At 41.0% G+C, this 15721-nt stretch overlaps 1 protein-coding gene across 2 annotated transcripts in view; it reads left to right on the top strand.

The window, feature by feature from the left end:
* The window catches only part of nkiras2 (NFKB inhibitor interacting Ras-like 2), a 30823-nt gene extending 15468 nt beyond the window's left edge, over positions 1 to 15355 (top strand). For both annotated transcript variants that reach the window (XM_084328887.1, XM_084328888.1), the window contains exon 4: positions 12796 to 15355. In XM_084328887.1, coding sequence (XP_084185013.1) covers positions 12796 to 13038 — 243 coding nt within the window. In that variant the 3' untranslated portion in view covers positions 13039 to 15355. The remainder of the gene's footprint in view (positions 1 to 12795) is intronic.
* The last annotated feature ends 366 nt before the right edge of the window (positions 15356 to 15721 follow it).

The raw sequence follows: 15721 nt of genomic DNA on the forward strand, positions 1-15721 counted from the left end.
GGTATCTGTGGTGTACAATTGGTATCTTTTAATGGATCGCATGAGTAATAATGGGGCCAAATTTCAGTTCGCATTGCTTAATTGATAATTTGGTGTATACTATGTCCTGCAGTCTGTGGTGCTACTATATTTACTTCTAAATTCCTCCAGGATACTGATGCTTGGGGATCAAACCAGGTTGTCAGTGTAAAGTGTACGCCTTAAAATAGTGGAAAAAATCTGGAAATGCCATACCTCCGTCGGCTTTGTTTCTCTGTGCGGTGGATCTTTTTATACGTGGTGGTTTGTTATTCCAAATAAATGTGTATGCGGAAGAGTGTAATTTTTTCCAGTAACCATCTGGAGGGGGTAACGGTAGCATTGAGCTGATGAAGTTGATTCTAGGTAGGACGTCCATCTTAACTATTGATACCCGTGCCTGTACTGAGTTTTTAAGTTTCGACCACCTGTCAAAGTCGTATTTTATTTTATTTTGAATTTTTATGTAATTGTGCTTCACCGTTTGGCTTATGGTAGGGAATTAGGGATGCTCGATATTGGCTTTTTTACCGATACCGATATTCCGATATTGTACAACTCTTAATTTCCGATACCGATATCAACCGATATCAACCGATACCGATATATGCAAGGTTTCCCCGTCCAAAAAACTGAATAATTTCAGGTAACTCATAATTTCACTGGATATATATATAACAAATATTGTTATTGTTTTTTTTTGTTTTTAAACCGATACCGATATTTTCCGATATCACATTTTACTGCCGATATCGGCCGATAATATCGGTCGGCCGATAATATCGGACATCCCTATAGGGAATACTTCCACTCCTAAACATCTAAAGTGTTTAACCATCGGTATCTCTTCTGGGAGGGTTATATTTTTTTTGCAGGGGCGTTAAGTGGAAGGAAAGCCGACTTCGGCCAATTTATCTTAAATCCCGATAAATCACCAAAGTCCTCAATCAACTTGAGCAGATGAGGCATTGCGGTGTTGGGGTTTTGCATAAACAATATTACGTTGTCCGCATATAAACTAATTTTATGTTGTGTGCCCTTGATTACGATTGGTTCTATGGATTGGGATTGTCTTATATATTGTGCTAAAGGTTCTAATGATAAATCGAAAAGTCCGGGACTAAGAGGGCAACCCTGTCTAGAAGAGCGTGATACCGGAAAGATTTCGGAGGTGATTATACCTGTTGTAATCATGGCCGATGGGTCTTTGTATAATACTTTAATCATATCAATTAATCCTTTTCCTAACCCCATCCTTTCTAATACTGCCCATAGATACGACCATTCCAACCTGTCAAAAGCTTTCATTGCATCCAGGGACAGCATCGCCTTAGGTGTGGTGTCGTCCTTGTTGGCATCTAGTACGTGTAGTAATCGTCTTATGTTATCAGTGATCAAGCGGCCTCTTATGAAGCCAGTTTGATCCGGATGAACTAAAGACGTCATATGCTTTTGAAGTCTGATGGCTAATACCTTAGAGTACAGTTTGATGTCGGTTCCGAGGAGGCTTAAGGGTCTATAACTACCGCACTCGGTGGGGTCTTTGTCTTTTTTAAGGAGGACTGTTATGAGTGCAATATTGTCGTTCTTATGGAAGTTCCCCTCCTTGACTGAGTATAAAATCATATTAAGTAATAGGGGTCCAATTATGTCCCAACATGAGAGGTACATTTCTGGTGGGATACCGTCTCTTCCAGGGGCCTTACCACTTTGCATTTCGGATATGGCCTTCCTGAGTTCCTCTAGTGTGATCGGTGTTTCTAACTGTTTAGCGTCATCCTCTGAAAGTTTAGTGAGGTTAATTTGATTAAGATATGTGTCCATTTTGTTTTGATGGAAGATCGTTTCTGATTTATACAAGTTGGAGTAGAACTCTTTGAATGTCGCGTTTATTTTTTTAGGGTCTGTAACAAGTCCTTGTTGTGCTTTAATGGTAGTTATATCTGCAAATTTTGCGTTAACTCTTAATCGCATAGCTAATAGGTGACTTGGTTTAGAACCTTGAGAGTACTGCTGTTGTCTTGTGCTACGTATTTGTATTTCAGATTGTTGTTTATATATGGCGTTAATCTCTTTTTAGTACATTAACTTGATTTTCCAGTCGAACCGAGTCGTTGTATTGTAAAGAAGTAAATAATGTAGAGTAAAGCGTTTCCAGTTCAGCCAGTTTTGAGCATCGATTCTTGCGTATTTTGGATGAAAAGCTATCGGTGAAATCCTTGATCATTCCCTTTACCGACATCCATAACATTCTGGGGTCCTGCACCGAATTCGCATTCTCCCGTAGGAATACTGAAAGAGCTTCTTTGAATTGTGTAATGAATTCCTTGTTATTAAGCAGCATCGAGTTAAATCGCCATCTTGGGGCTCGGGATGATAGTATACCAAATGATCCTTTTAGGAGTAAATAACAGTGATCTGATAATGCATTGGGTATCATTTCCACATCATAGTTATCAAATAGTCTCGGGGATGCAAAAACATAATCTATTCTGGATAATGTGTTATGTCTCGCAGATCGACAAGAGTACTTCCGGGTCGTGGGGTTGAGTGATCGCCATAGGTCATTTACACCTGTATTCTTCGACCAATCCTTTAATGCATTAGATGAATTTTTCTGTTAGTTGGAAAAGGAGGGATAAGATTTATCTATCCCTGGATCCCAAATGGCATAAAAATCCGCACCAATTATAAATGAGTATTCGGGAAGGTCTAACATTGATCTGGTAAGTGTAGTGAAGAAATTCGCTTCGAACAAATTTGGGGCGTATACCGCTACCAACGCTATTTTCCTGTTCTTGTGTACAATCTTAGCTATAGTTATCCGACCATCTGCATCAGACCATACTCCCTTCAATTCAATATTCAACTTCCGTTTCACGACTATGGCAACTCCACGAGTTCTCGTTCCATAGGAAGAGTGACTAATGTTATGGTATGTGTTGTCTGCTAACGTAGCTATGTCTTTCCCTAAAATGTGCGTTTCGCTTAGCAGAGCCACGTCAACCTGTTTGTTTTTCATCAGTGTGAGTATGCTTTTGCGTTTGTGTTGATTATTTATTCCCCCAGTGTTCCAGATCATTATATTCAAACTAGCCATAATCTATACATGCTGTTGTTTAGTTGTTGGTAATGCTTCTGGAGTGCGAATCTACAATAGATATACATCCAACTATTGAGGTCCCGTTGAGAGCCGAGCTTAAAAACATACATATTATATAGGGCTGGGCGATATGACGATATTATATAAATATCGGGTACAGTTCATTAACGATACACTTTTTTAACGTATCGTGGATATCGTGATGTTTTGCCCAAGAGGATTGTGTCGCGTCAATCTGGTCCACCCCGTTCAAACTTTTGAACAACGCCGCTCCCACACACACACTACTGCATCAAAGTTAGTTAGTACTTATGATTAACAAAGGCATTCGTTTTGTGGCATCAACATTATATAGTTACACGTTATATAGTTACACATCAGCGTATTTACCCAAACATAGCAACGTCCGACGACGACATAGATAGCAAGCGTTACTGTTCATATCTCAGTCCGTGCCGAGTTGTGCGTGCCCATTCTGCGGTCTGTTAATAAAGTTTTCAATCAGACAGATGTATGGAAAGGCTTTTATTATAACATTTGTTGCAGTAAAATCATTATGCCTCGTTGTCATGCTGCGGTGCGCTAGTAATCACTCGTCGGCTGCGGTGAGCTGTTGTTGTTGTCGTTGAGCTGAGCTCTCGTTAAAATCAAGGAGGGCATTCAGGAAGTAAAAAAAGAATAGCGCTGCTTGCCGATTGGTGCTAAGAACAGCAGGGCGGGTACAAGCGGTGTGACGTAATTGGCAGACTCGACTGTCAATCAAAATTATTCGTTGCCGGCTGAATGATTGAATGAATGAACGTTATTAACGATTGCAGAATGGGTACAATACAGTACAGCTCAATACAACAACAGTGGACTGACTGGAGGATGAAGACCAGAAAAAGACTTTCGGCTTTTTTACATAAGGGTCCTCCATTTTCAATTCATCAAAACATTTAGAGACATACAAATATACAGTAGTTTCATAAAAATGCTAAAATCCTATTGATTGATTTAAAACTTTATTAACATATTGCAGAATGGGTACAGTACAGCTCAATACATACAATTGTTAAGGGGATGCAGACCAGCGAAAGACTTTCGTCTTGTTTACATCAGGGTCCCCCATTTTCAATTCATCATATTTCATATCTAAATCATATAATATCTCATTGCTAAATATATGCAATATATAATCTAATAATCCAATAATCTAAATCTAATATATAATATAAAAATGCTAAATGCATGGGGATTTTATTTTGTCTTTAATGTTAGCTTGCAAACTCAAATACTGTCTTGGTAAGCCTCATAATGAATTGTTTGGGGAAAAAAAGAAAAACATCGTGATGCGTATCGTGTATCGCCGAAAGGTCAGAAAATATCGTGATATCATATTTAGGCCATATCGCCCAGCCCTAATATTATACCATATATATCAACCCCTCCATGCTCTGTCTCAGCGGTTTTCACCCGCAAGACCACCCGCATTTCATTGTATACTTGTATGCCGTGACAATTAAAACTCTTGACTTGACTTGACTTGACTTGACTTGACTTGACTTGACTTGACTTGACTTGACTTGACTTGACTTTCACTGTTGCCTTCTGGCCGTCGTTATGACGTCCCACCAAGTAGGACCAACCGCTACGCCAAATCTTTTGTCCCCTCGGCTATCAGACTTTTAAACACAGACAGTAGTCATTTTAAGTATCCTTTGCACTTGGTTGTCTGTTTTTACTTTTACTTTTATTGCTGGATTGTATCACATGGAGTGTTTCTCTTTTTATTTTCCGTGCTGTCGTTGAGATGTTTTGTTGTTTGTTTGTTTTTGTTGCTTGTTGGTGAAGCTGCAAATATGAATTGCCCCACGGGGATCAATAAAGTTGTCTGAATCTGAATCTGAATATATACAAATAATAAACCCCTAATCCCCCCTCCCTCCGAGTGTCGTACAGGACTGTGTTCCATAGACACAACCTTCGCGTTTAACTCCCTCCCTTAAACCACCGGATAGCCCAGAATGAGCCATTTATCCTTAACTTTCCTATGTATACCATAGGATCTAACATTCTAAATTCTACCATAAGTAGAATGTCAACTGTGGCTTGGCCACTCTCCCGTTAAATAAAAATGAAAATAAAATAAAAATAAAAATAAAGACTAAAAATAAGCTTCAATTATCATACCATAATCACTTACATTTTATAAGAACTTGTGTAATTTATAGTAACCCAAGAATAATAGAGAGGTATTGAACTGAATAGAGAACCTCAAAAAATCAGAGAAAAGAAAAAAATGTAAACCTTAAAGATTTGAGACACGAGTTGGAAACCAGGATAAAGAAACAACAAAGTGATAGGAAATTGGAAGAGGAAAAGCATGAAGCCGAACACGCAGCCAGGCGCGCAGCCGAGCGAGCAGCCAAGCGAGCAGCCAAGCGAGCAGCCAAGCAAGCGGCCAGGCGGGCATCATCGATGGGAGTCTTGGCTGAGAGGCGCAACTTTGAACCGGCCAATGAATATCACAACAATGATGCTGATGATGTTTTTACTAATCACTGTGTTAATTTCAGCTCCAAGGAGTGCGAGCACAAAATACATAAACCCCCCCTTGAACTTCGCAAACCGTGGTCGGAGTCCAGAGGAAAGGACAGCGATGAAGAAGAGGGCAACGAGGATGAGGATGACTATTCGATCGCACCTCATGTTCCCTCCAGGGAGTGGATGGTGGAGGGTGACCTGTTGGGTCCTACCCAGACTTCCTCAGAATGAGCCAGATGACAATGGTGAGGAAGAGGACGGCGTCGATGATGACGTCGATGATGATGAAGAAGAGGACGACAAAGCGAGCGCGCCTCATGTTCCCTCCAAGGAGTGGAGGGTGACCTGATGGGTCCTACCCTGAGACTTTCTCAGAATGAACCAGATGACAATGGTGATGTGGGCGGTGAGGAAGAGGACGGCGTCGATGATGACGTCGATGATGATGATGAAGAAGAGGACGACAAAGCGATCGCGCCTCATGTTCCCTCCAAGGAGTGGATTGTTCCTCAGACAGTTCCTCAGAATTAACTAGACGATGATGATGATGGTGGTGGTGAGGAGGACGGCGTCGATGACGTCAATGATGAAGAAGAGGACGGCGTCGATGACGAAAACAAACTGCATAGTCAACATGATTAAGAAGAGGACAGTGAGGAGGAGGACAGTGATGGCGAGGAGGACGGTGATGGCGAGGAGGACAGTGAGGAGGAGGACAGTGATGAAGGAGAGGAGGACAGTGAGGAGGAGGACAGTGATGAAGGAGAGGAGGACAGTGATGAAGACGAGGAGGAGGACAGTGATAAAGAAGAGGAAGACGATAGAGTAGAAGAGGTGGACCAGTGGCCAAGCCATACTGCTAAAACAAGATGTGCTGCCCCTGCTGGTCGAAGCCGGCATGTGCTGCCAACAACCTCTCATACCCAAGCCCCTCAGTCTCACACTGATCTACATCAAACAAGCATAGAAGTGCATCTCCCAAAACGTAGCTCTACTCTGCGAGGACCTGCTGAGGTCAAGAGTGTTGGAGGAAATGGCAAGCCAACGGGAAAGAGCAGAATCAAGATAGAATTATCAGAAGAAAAGGAGGCGTGTTCAGTTGAACACCATGACAAAAGTGTTCTGATATCTGATGAAGATGAAGAGGATGAAGGACAAAAGAGGTTGAAACGGGTATGTCAACCGGCAGTGGAATGGTTTCTCTGGAAGCCCATGGTGTTACCGGGGCCGGTGATGACCAAACACTTGCAATCATGCCAGTTTCCAAGAGAAAGAATTATAAGAGAAGACGGAGCAGGGAAACCTGGGAAAGCCGGCTGAGACTTCCTGACCGACTTACCGCCGACAGTCCTGATGACTCTGATGGAAGGTCACAACCAGTGATCATATGCCTATCAGAGCTATAGGGCTCTGTTGAACAATGAATAAACATTGAATAGACATATGCATATAGCCTATCAGAGCTATATGGCTCTGTTATAAAGAAAAAAGGAAAAGAAAAAGGACATTATGTTTTTGGCTCAAATAGATTTTGTGTTTATAATAATAACGGAACCGGTTGTTGGACCGGAGCCTGACCAACAGCCTAATGCTTTGAAACATTTTGAATGTTATTGACTGTTACTTGACTCACTAACTGATTTGTTCTTCCCATTCTCAGGGACAACAGGTGAAAACAACAGGACCCAGTCAAGTTTCTATGTGTTTAGAACTATGATTTGATATTGATTATTTATGAGGACATTAGCATTGACTGTAGGTTATGTCGGCTTCTTTGCCTCTTTGATGCATATATAATTTTATAATTGTGTTTTGGTGCACAATTAAGGGGCCGGTGTGTAGAGGCAGAAACCGACTTGGTGGATTTATATATTATTATATTATTATTATATATATATTATATTATATATATATATTAGAACCATGCACTGAACCATTTATGTTTGGACACTAGGGGGCTCACCACCCAATATAGCTATAAGTATCCTAGGTGATTACTGCAATCTAACACTGTTTCACTGTTGGAACTGACCACGGAGCAATTGACGACTGTTCTGTTTAAACCTTAATTTACTATCATTTACCTTTGGACAACAATAAACCCTGTAAACCGAACCGGCGGAAACTTTGGACATTCAATTCATTCAACATCACAACTTTGGTACAGCGTGAAAAGGCACATTAGCGGGTGCATCATGGACGACTGTCAGCACACCCAGGAATGACAGTCGGCCACTACACAATTCTTATAAAAAAAAAAGTCCCGGATATACATAAACATTAATTGGCATAGATCTCCAACACATTGATCACTTTAGGCACACCCTGAAACCAGTAACATCACAAATATGAAGCGGGTAATTACCCATAAAAATAATAAACCTTTCATGGGTTTATTTACAATAATAATAATTCATTTTATTTATAAAGCACTTTTCATTGTGAAACAAAGGTATGCAGAGTTTCTTGTCCTCCTGATTAATGCAATGGTGTATGTGTTGTGATGATCTCATTCAAGGAGCACTACAAGCGCGCACACACACACACAGTTTGTTGTTTTTGTTCTATTAGTGATTTACACACTTTCTCAGTTGGTTCATTATAAAATATACAAACCTGAAAACAAAAGCACTTAAATGTTAAATAAAAGGACCACAGTAATGAGGCAGGAGAAACATATTTTTTTGCACTATAATGGTAAAATCGTTATATTCTGTGCCCCTAAATTTCTCATTTAGGGGCAACTGTGCCCCTGGTGAAAAAGCTTAGCGTACAGCCCTGTATGGATCACTGCCATAACGCAATAATCGATATGATTTCTGCGTTTATTGCGCCTAACAAACGGATCTAGGTGATTGGCGTCGAATAATTGGGATCTTTCTCCTCCAGTCTCATCGGCGCACGGTAAGAGGGCAGTAACGTTATTTTCAACCCGATTGTTTATTCATTTCACTGCAAACAGTCTGATCAATATATCAACCCATAGTAAATAAAGCCGTTACTGACGATCAAGGAATTATAAACTACCCCCCCCCCCCTTTCCTCCGTGCATGATGAAGCATAATGTATACCGATCATATACATTTGAATTTTTTAATATAGCGTGTATGGGAAAGAAACGCCAATCGATAATCTATATGCTTCAGGGCCTATAACTACTGTTTTTGGAATTACAGCTGAAAAGATTAAAAACATACTTATATTCTCGAAGGTATTAACACAACAATGTATGAATGAAAAAATATAACGTTCCCACATCCTGAACGATAGATAATCGATGTTGAATGGGCCATAGTAATGTCAATATAGCAATACAATTTAAAAAGTTATAGCCCTGCAAAGAAGGTAAACATCTCCATAGGCTTTCAACGGTGGCAGACTGGGTATAATGATGGGCATACTGCGTGGCAATCAATGTGTTAAGGCAATCATAACCCAGGCCTATAAATGATGAACTATGTTCACTACACCAAAGCGATGGAACCATGGACTCAAAAGGCCCTAATTTCACTGTTGCCGAAACCTGCGCTACTAGAGGGTGTTGGGTGCCATTTTGACTCGATAGTAGGGAGCTTTAGTTCTGCTAAGGGTGGAGAACTTACCAACAAAAAGAAAAATTATATTTGGGTAGAAATCACCCAGAATGTGAATGCCATGGGGTCTGGCCAGAAGAGGACCACAGAGCAAGTGAAAGCTACCGGTAGATGGAAGAATCTTAGGGCCAGGGCAACAAAGGACCACGCTGAAGCCAAAAACACCCAAACAGGCAACAAGCCCTTTAAGAGGGGTGATTACACATGTGTGGTACTTGACATTATTGGAGGTGAGAAGTCACAAACTCTGCATGGGATTCAAGGTGTTGTAGGGCAGAGGTTCTCAACAGATATATATATTATGATTTTTTATTCTTTTTGGATTACAGAAAATTATCACTAAAGTGCTATCTGTTGCAGCTGCACTGTTTTCCATGAAAATACCATAATTTTATAAGTTTGGGGGGGGGGGGGGTCCAGCCTCCTCATGTTACTTCTCCGGCAAGCCAACTGAAGAGACCCAAGTTGATCGCCGGCCCGGAAAACGCGTGGAATATATATTTACAGTACCCAACGCTGAATCAATAAACGCGATCGATATTTGGAATGGCGATCAGGAATTGGAATAATCTTTTTGGATAACATCTGAGGTAAGGAATCTATTTTACCAGTCTTAGGGTAATCAGAGCTTTTTTCACAGATATATCAACATGTGCCCTGTGTGTGTGTGTGTGTGTGTGTGTGTGTGCTCGCTGATCAGGAAATAAGATAATCGATTTTTCAGCCAGCTTCCCTAGCGTGCATAAGTACACATATACTATTGATAATCTAGCGTTTATTTGAAAACGATTCATAAATAGGCAGAAAAATTACAGCGTTTTTGTGTATGCCAGAATATTCCAGTAAAGGGCGATTATCACGGAATCTATTATTTTCCTGAAAAACTAGGGCTTTTCAAAATGCTATAAAACGGAAATGAACCGATAAAAAAAAAAAAAAAAAAAAACAATCAGTCTCGACAATGTTGACTGCAAACAAGTCATTGATAAACGACGGGCAGATTAGACACATAGCCATAATTTAAGACAGAGATTATGCGTTCACAACGCTATCATTGAAGTGGGTGGCGGCATTCAACCATGTTTTGACCATGTTATGGCCGGTAATCAAAGTGTTAATAAAACACAGAAAAGGATCACCAAGTTACTCTGGATTAAAAAAAAAAACTTTACAGACAACATTGAGACAAAGCTTCCTGACACATCTCCATCCAAATTCTTTGAAGAACTCATTGAAATCTCATCTGATACCACCTGGAGAGCTCGTTTCAGAGTGTGGTGCTGAGTACCAAGTATCTCATGATGCAGCAGTTAAGGTGTTGATACCATTCAGCACCACATATCTGTGTGAAGCTGGCTTTTCATCCATGACAGCTCTGAAAACAAAATATAGGGCCAAGTTGAGCCTTGAGGATGACATGCGTGTTGCCTTGTCAAAGATCTCCCCACATATTGACAGTATTATTAGCCAGCAGCAGCAGCAGACCTCGCATTGAGCTAGAAATGTCCACTGAGTGAACGAGTGCTTATTTTCTGTATTTATTTATATTTTTTGAGAAATGGTAACTTGGTGATCCTTTTCTGTGAAATGGTCACACTTATCCAAATATGCTATTTTTATGGAGAACAGTGCAACTGCAACAGATAGCACTTTAGTGATCCTTTTCTGTATTTAAAAAAAAAACATGATTTTCAGTTTTTGAGAAATGGTCACACTTATCCAAATATGCTATTTTTATGGAAAAGAGTGCAGCTGCAACAGATAGCACTTTAGTGATAATTTTCTGTAATTTTATTTAAAGAAATATGCTATTTGATTTACTACTACAAGCAGTGTAATGTCAACAGTACTACGCCATTTAGACCTGAAACACCTGTTAATAATGCATTATATAGCCTGCATATACACAAACGTGTTTCCCGGTTTCTTAAATAAATATTATTCTGAAAACAAGCACTTTTGTCATCATTGTAGCAAAAAAGACAGGACCGGAAAAGTCTTTATCGTATGTAGGGGTGCCCTGGAATATTTTATTGAACACAGGGGTGCCTTGGCAGCGGAAAGGTTGAGAACCCGGATGGTGAGCCCCATCATTGAGGAAGAAGGTGGATCCTCACTGGCAGGGGCGGTTCTAGCATCAGACCTTTAGGGGGGCTCAGCCCTTAGAGCAGTAGCATAATTTCACTAAATGCCATGGTCAGGCAAGGGAGGCGGCGGGGGGGGGGGTAAAGGCTTGGTGGATTTTTTGTGTGTGTGCAATAGTAAATTTTGGTGAGTTGTTTCTATATAATTCACTTATGACATTTAGGTAACATTAATGAACAACTACAGTATTAAGGAGACAACTAGATTATGTAAGTAGTAAACCTATTATTTTGTATTTCAGTCGATCATAATGATCATGATCATATTACGGAGCGCTCACTGTGTTCGAGAGAGAAAGAGGGAGAGAAAGAGAGGGAGAGAGAGAGAGATAGAGAGGGAGAGAGAGACTCACATTTTCGTATATCCTGACATTACACACACTTCTGCAGTCCCTCCCGCCGTCCCTCTCTCTCTCTCCATCTATCTCTCTCCCTCTCTCTCCTTCCCTCTCCTCGCTAGTTCTCTGCCTGTCAAACCCTGTTTGAGGAAGTGTCGGGTTACACTATGCCTACGTCCCCGACACACACGCAGTCAAGTTTGTGTATGTGTGTGTGTCCGACGAGGGAGAGAGATGGCGCACACACATTACACACACTTCTGCAGTCCCTCCCGCCATCTCTATCTCTCCCTCTCGCCCGTTCTCTGCCTGTGAAAACCCGTTTGAGGAAGTGTCGGGTTACACTGCACTACAACCATAGAGGGGGCGTTACTGCAGATCAATGCTATGTCGACGTCACAGAAACCGTCAAATCAGAACAGTTTAGTTGAGTGAGGGAAGATCTCGTGAACTCGAGACTAGATTGATGAGTCAATATGGTCATTAGAGACACAGACCCATTGATACTAACCTGTATTACTATAAAACCATGCTAAACACAGAAAGAAGGCATTTATAATGCATGTCCCCTTTAAATCAACTTTCCAGCCCCTGTCAACTGTCAAATGATGTCAACTGTCAACCTGAATTAACATTCAGTATTCAATATGGTCTGATATTAACATTCAGTATTCAATATTGTCTGATTCAATATTAACATTCAGTATTCAAGTAGAACAGCTAGCTAGCCGTTGTGGACACTCACCTTTCCACAGCAAAACGGTAGGCAAGGTACCTTGGTTGAGAAATGCAGGTTTCAGTCTATGTGTTGTAGGATAGACAGTCTATCTATCCTGTCTCAAGATGCACAATGAGACTCCACATGTATCGGAGGAGGCATGTGGTAGTTCTACACCCTCCCCAGGCCGACAGTGGGGCAATGCGCGCAACGACCAGGAAGGGAATTGGCATAACGACTAAATTGGGATGGGTGAAAAATACAGAAAAGCCTGAAAAAAAGGAATGAAAAAAAGCGTCCGCTAAATGTAAATGTAAAATGTTGGGACTAATGTTTGTTAACGCCGTGTCCACAGGTGACCATCGTGGTGCTGGGAAACAAGCTGGACAAGCAGGACCAGAGGAAAGTGGACTCTAACATGGCCCAGAACTGGGCCAAGACCGAGAAGGTGCGTCTGTGGGAGGTCTCCGTGGCGGATCGGCGCACACTCATCGAGCCCTTCGTCTACCTCGCCAGCAAGATGACCCAGCCCCAGAGCAAGTCCACTTTCCCCCTCAGTCGTAACAAGAACAAGGGGAGCGGATCTGTAGACAGCTGAGGGACCGTGGGAGTGTCTGGAGGGTGAAGGAGGCAGGGAGGGAGGATAAAGGAAGACTGGGGGATATTCAAGGGGGCACTGAAAAGTTGGGGAATGTGGATATTGTATAGAGGTCAGGAAGTAAGCAAGTTATGAGGAGGAGAGGTTATTATAATGAAAGAAAACAAGACAGGATGATTGTATGTGGACTCCCTTGTATAAATTAGCGCACGCAGACATTTATATCACTGCAGCTATACACGGACTGTTTCAGAAATGGAGACATTTACGTAAATTGCTAATTTCTTTGCATCATGTAAAATGTTGATATCCATGTTAAAGGTCCCCTGTCTTATAAATAGCCTTTTCCAGTGTTTAGCATTGTTTTCTAGCAATGGGGGTTTGTATCAATGGGGTCTGTGTCTCTAATTCTCATTTTGGCGGATTGCTCCAATTCAGTTGAGACAATATCCTCCCCCAGTGAACTAAGCCATTCTGATTTGACTCGCTATCCTACGTAGCACTCAACAACAGAGCGAGTGGAAATACTTCCTCAAACGGGTTGATGTGCACGGGTGCCGACAGAGAGAATCAACAATTCGCTCAACAACGGAACAGTGGGAATAATGCGGAAGCAGTCTCCCTGTCCCTGACTCTCCCTCTCTCTCTCTCTCCACGGTCCACCTGCAGCATTTTACACACAATCGCAGTCAAGCCGCTCACACAGACACGCACACGTGCGCACGGAGCGATGTATCCTCTCTCTCTCCCCACGGTCCACCTGCAGCATTTTACACACAATCGCAGTCGAGCCGCTCACACAGACACTCACACACGCGCACGGAGTGATTTATCCTCTCTCTCTCCCTCTCTCTCTCGCTCGTTCTCTCTCGCTCTCTCGTATACATGTATCATGCTGTGTGGGTGACTGTCACTCAAAGCGCTTATGGGCGGAGCCCAGCCCAAAAAAGCTTGACATTCTTTTTTTATCTACTTTTTCTCCTCCTTTTTCTGTGATTTCTTTTTCTCCCCATCCCAATTTTACCTCTCGTGCCAATTCTCCCTCTCCTGTCCTGATCGTTGCTCGCATATGCCCCCCACTGGCCGGTTGTAGGGAGAATAGAAGCCTTGCATCACATGTCCCCATTGACGAGCGCAATGTCCGCTGCGCCACCCAGCCGCCCAACAGTTTGAAATCTTGAAGTGGGAAAATGCTGCTCTAGAGTACTTGATTAGAAATATAAAACAATGAATGTTTTTGAAAAAAACTTTACAGATGTGTTCCATAGACTCACAGGAATTGTGTAAAGTTGCCCAAATAGTGAAAGGAATAGCAAGACACGGGACCTTTAATATAAATGGATTGATAGGTGGGGAGTGTGTTGGGGTGACATGTACAGTAAGTAATGATGTAAATGTATTGTGTGTTAATTAGGAGGTTTGTTACACTACTGGTATGCTATCTGCTCAGTTCACTGTGGGAACGTTTAAGAACACAGATTTGACATTCCTAAAAACTTCTGAGAAAATCCATTCCTTTTTTTTGGCTTGTTGTATTTCAACACATTTGCCAGAAACACATACTGCCTTCTGTACAGGCTTTGACCTTTCTGAGGTTAGACAAAAATATTGACGTTATGATGAAAGACTGTCATAGGACTAGGACTTTTCTTTTTTTTGTCTCAAAGAGAGAAGGAATTCTCCAGGCTCAGGTGCACAGAAAGACAGTACCTTTTGAGTTGTGAAGAACAAAAGCCTTAAATCAGCATGTAAGATGATATATTATTATATCAGAAACTGATTTTATATTATATTATCAATGAGAATTAACGTTCAACATTTAGATACAGTGCTGTAAAACAACAAATAATTATTTTTAAATGTACGTTAGATGATTATCACTGCAGGCATGAGGTTAGGATGAAGACATTTTGCACAGCATTTCACACTCAAAAGGGAAATACATACGTGAACATTGGTTTGTGATTTTACATGGATACATACGTAAACATTGTTTTGTGACTTTACATGGATACATACGTAAACATTGGTTTGTGACTTTTCATGATGTTGACACTCATTTGTGAATATCACTGCATTTATGTTACAATATAATATCCATTAAAATCCTTAATTACATTTGCATGTTTTGTAAACAAATAAAATGTTGTTCTTCTGTGCCTAAATGGTAGCTGAGTGATTCTCTGTAAAGGGTGTGTGTTGGGATTCATCATTAATTTAAAGAAATACCCCAATTCATTTAATTTCTAATAATTTTCTATGATAGGGGGGTTGTTAAACATTCAGGAAAACATATTTTCCCACCTTAGGCATACATTTCCAATAACCCAGGGTTGTACGTAAACTTTTTTTGCACATAGCACTGGTGCTACAGAGGTTGATAGTTTTGTAGCACAGGCCAAAATCTTGTAGCACGAGTATAAAACGTATCTAAAATCTCTAAAAACAACCACACGGAGTGCAGTTCGTCACTTAAATATGTATGTGACTGGCAAAGGACATGAATCTTGCATACAGGGCACACAAAATCCAAACCTTAACACTTTCAGAGCCGTTGCTTAACCTTGATTTACCCGTTGAATGCCACCATCCACTTCAATGTTAGCTTAAAAACGCCTAATCTATGTTTTAAATAAAATTATTATGTGTCTAATCTGCCCATCGCTTTATCAATGACTCGTTT

Source organism: Notolepis coatsorum (genome assembly GCF_963971535.1).
Source record: "Notolepis coatsorum genome assembly, chromosome: 14".
NCBI lineage: Eukaryota > Metazoa > Chordata > Actinopteri > Aulopiformes > Paralepididae > Notolepis > Notolepis coatsorum.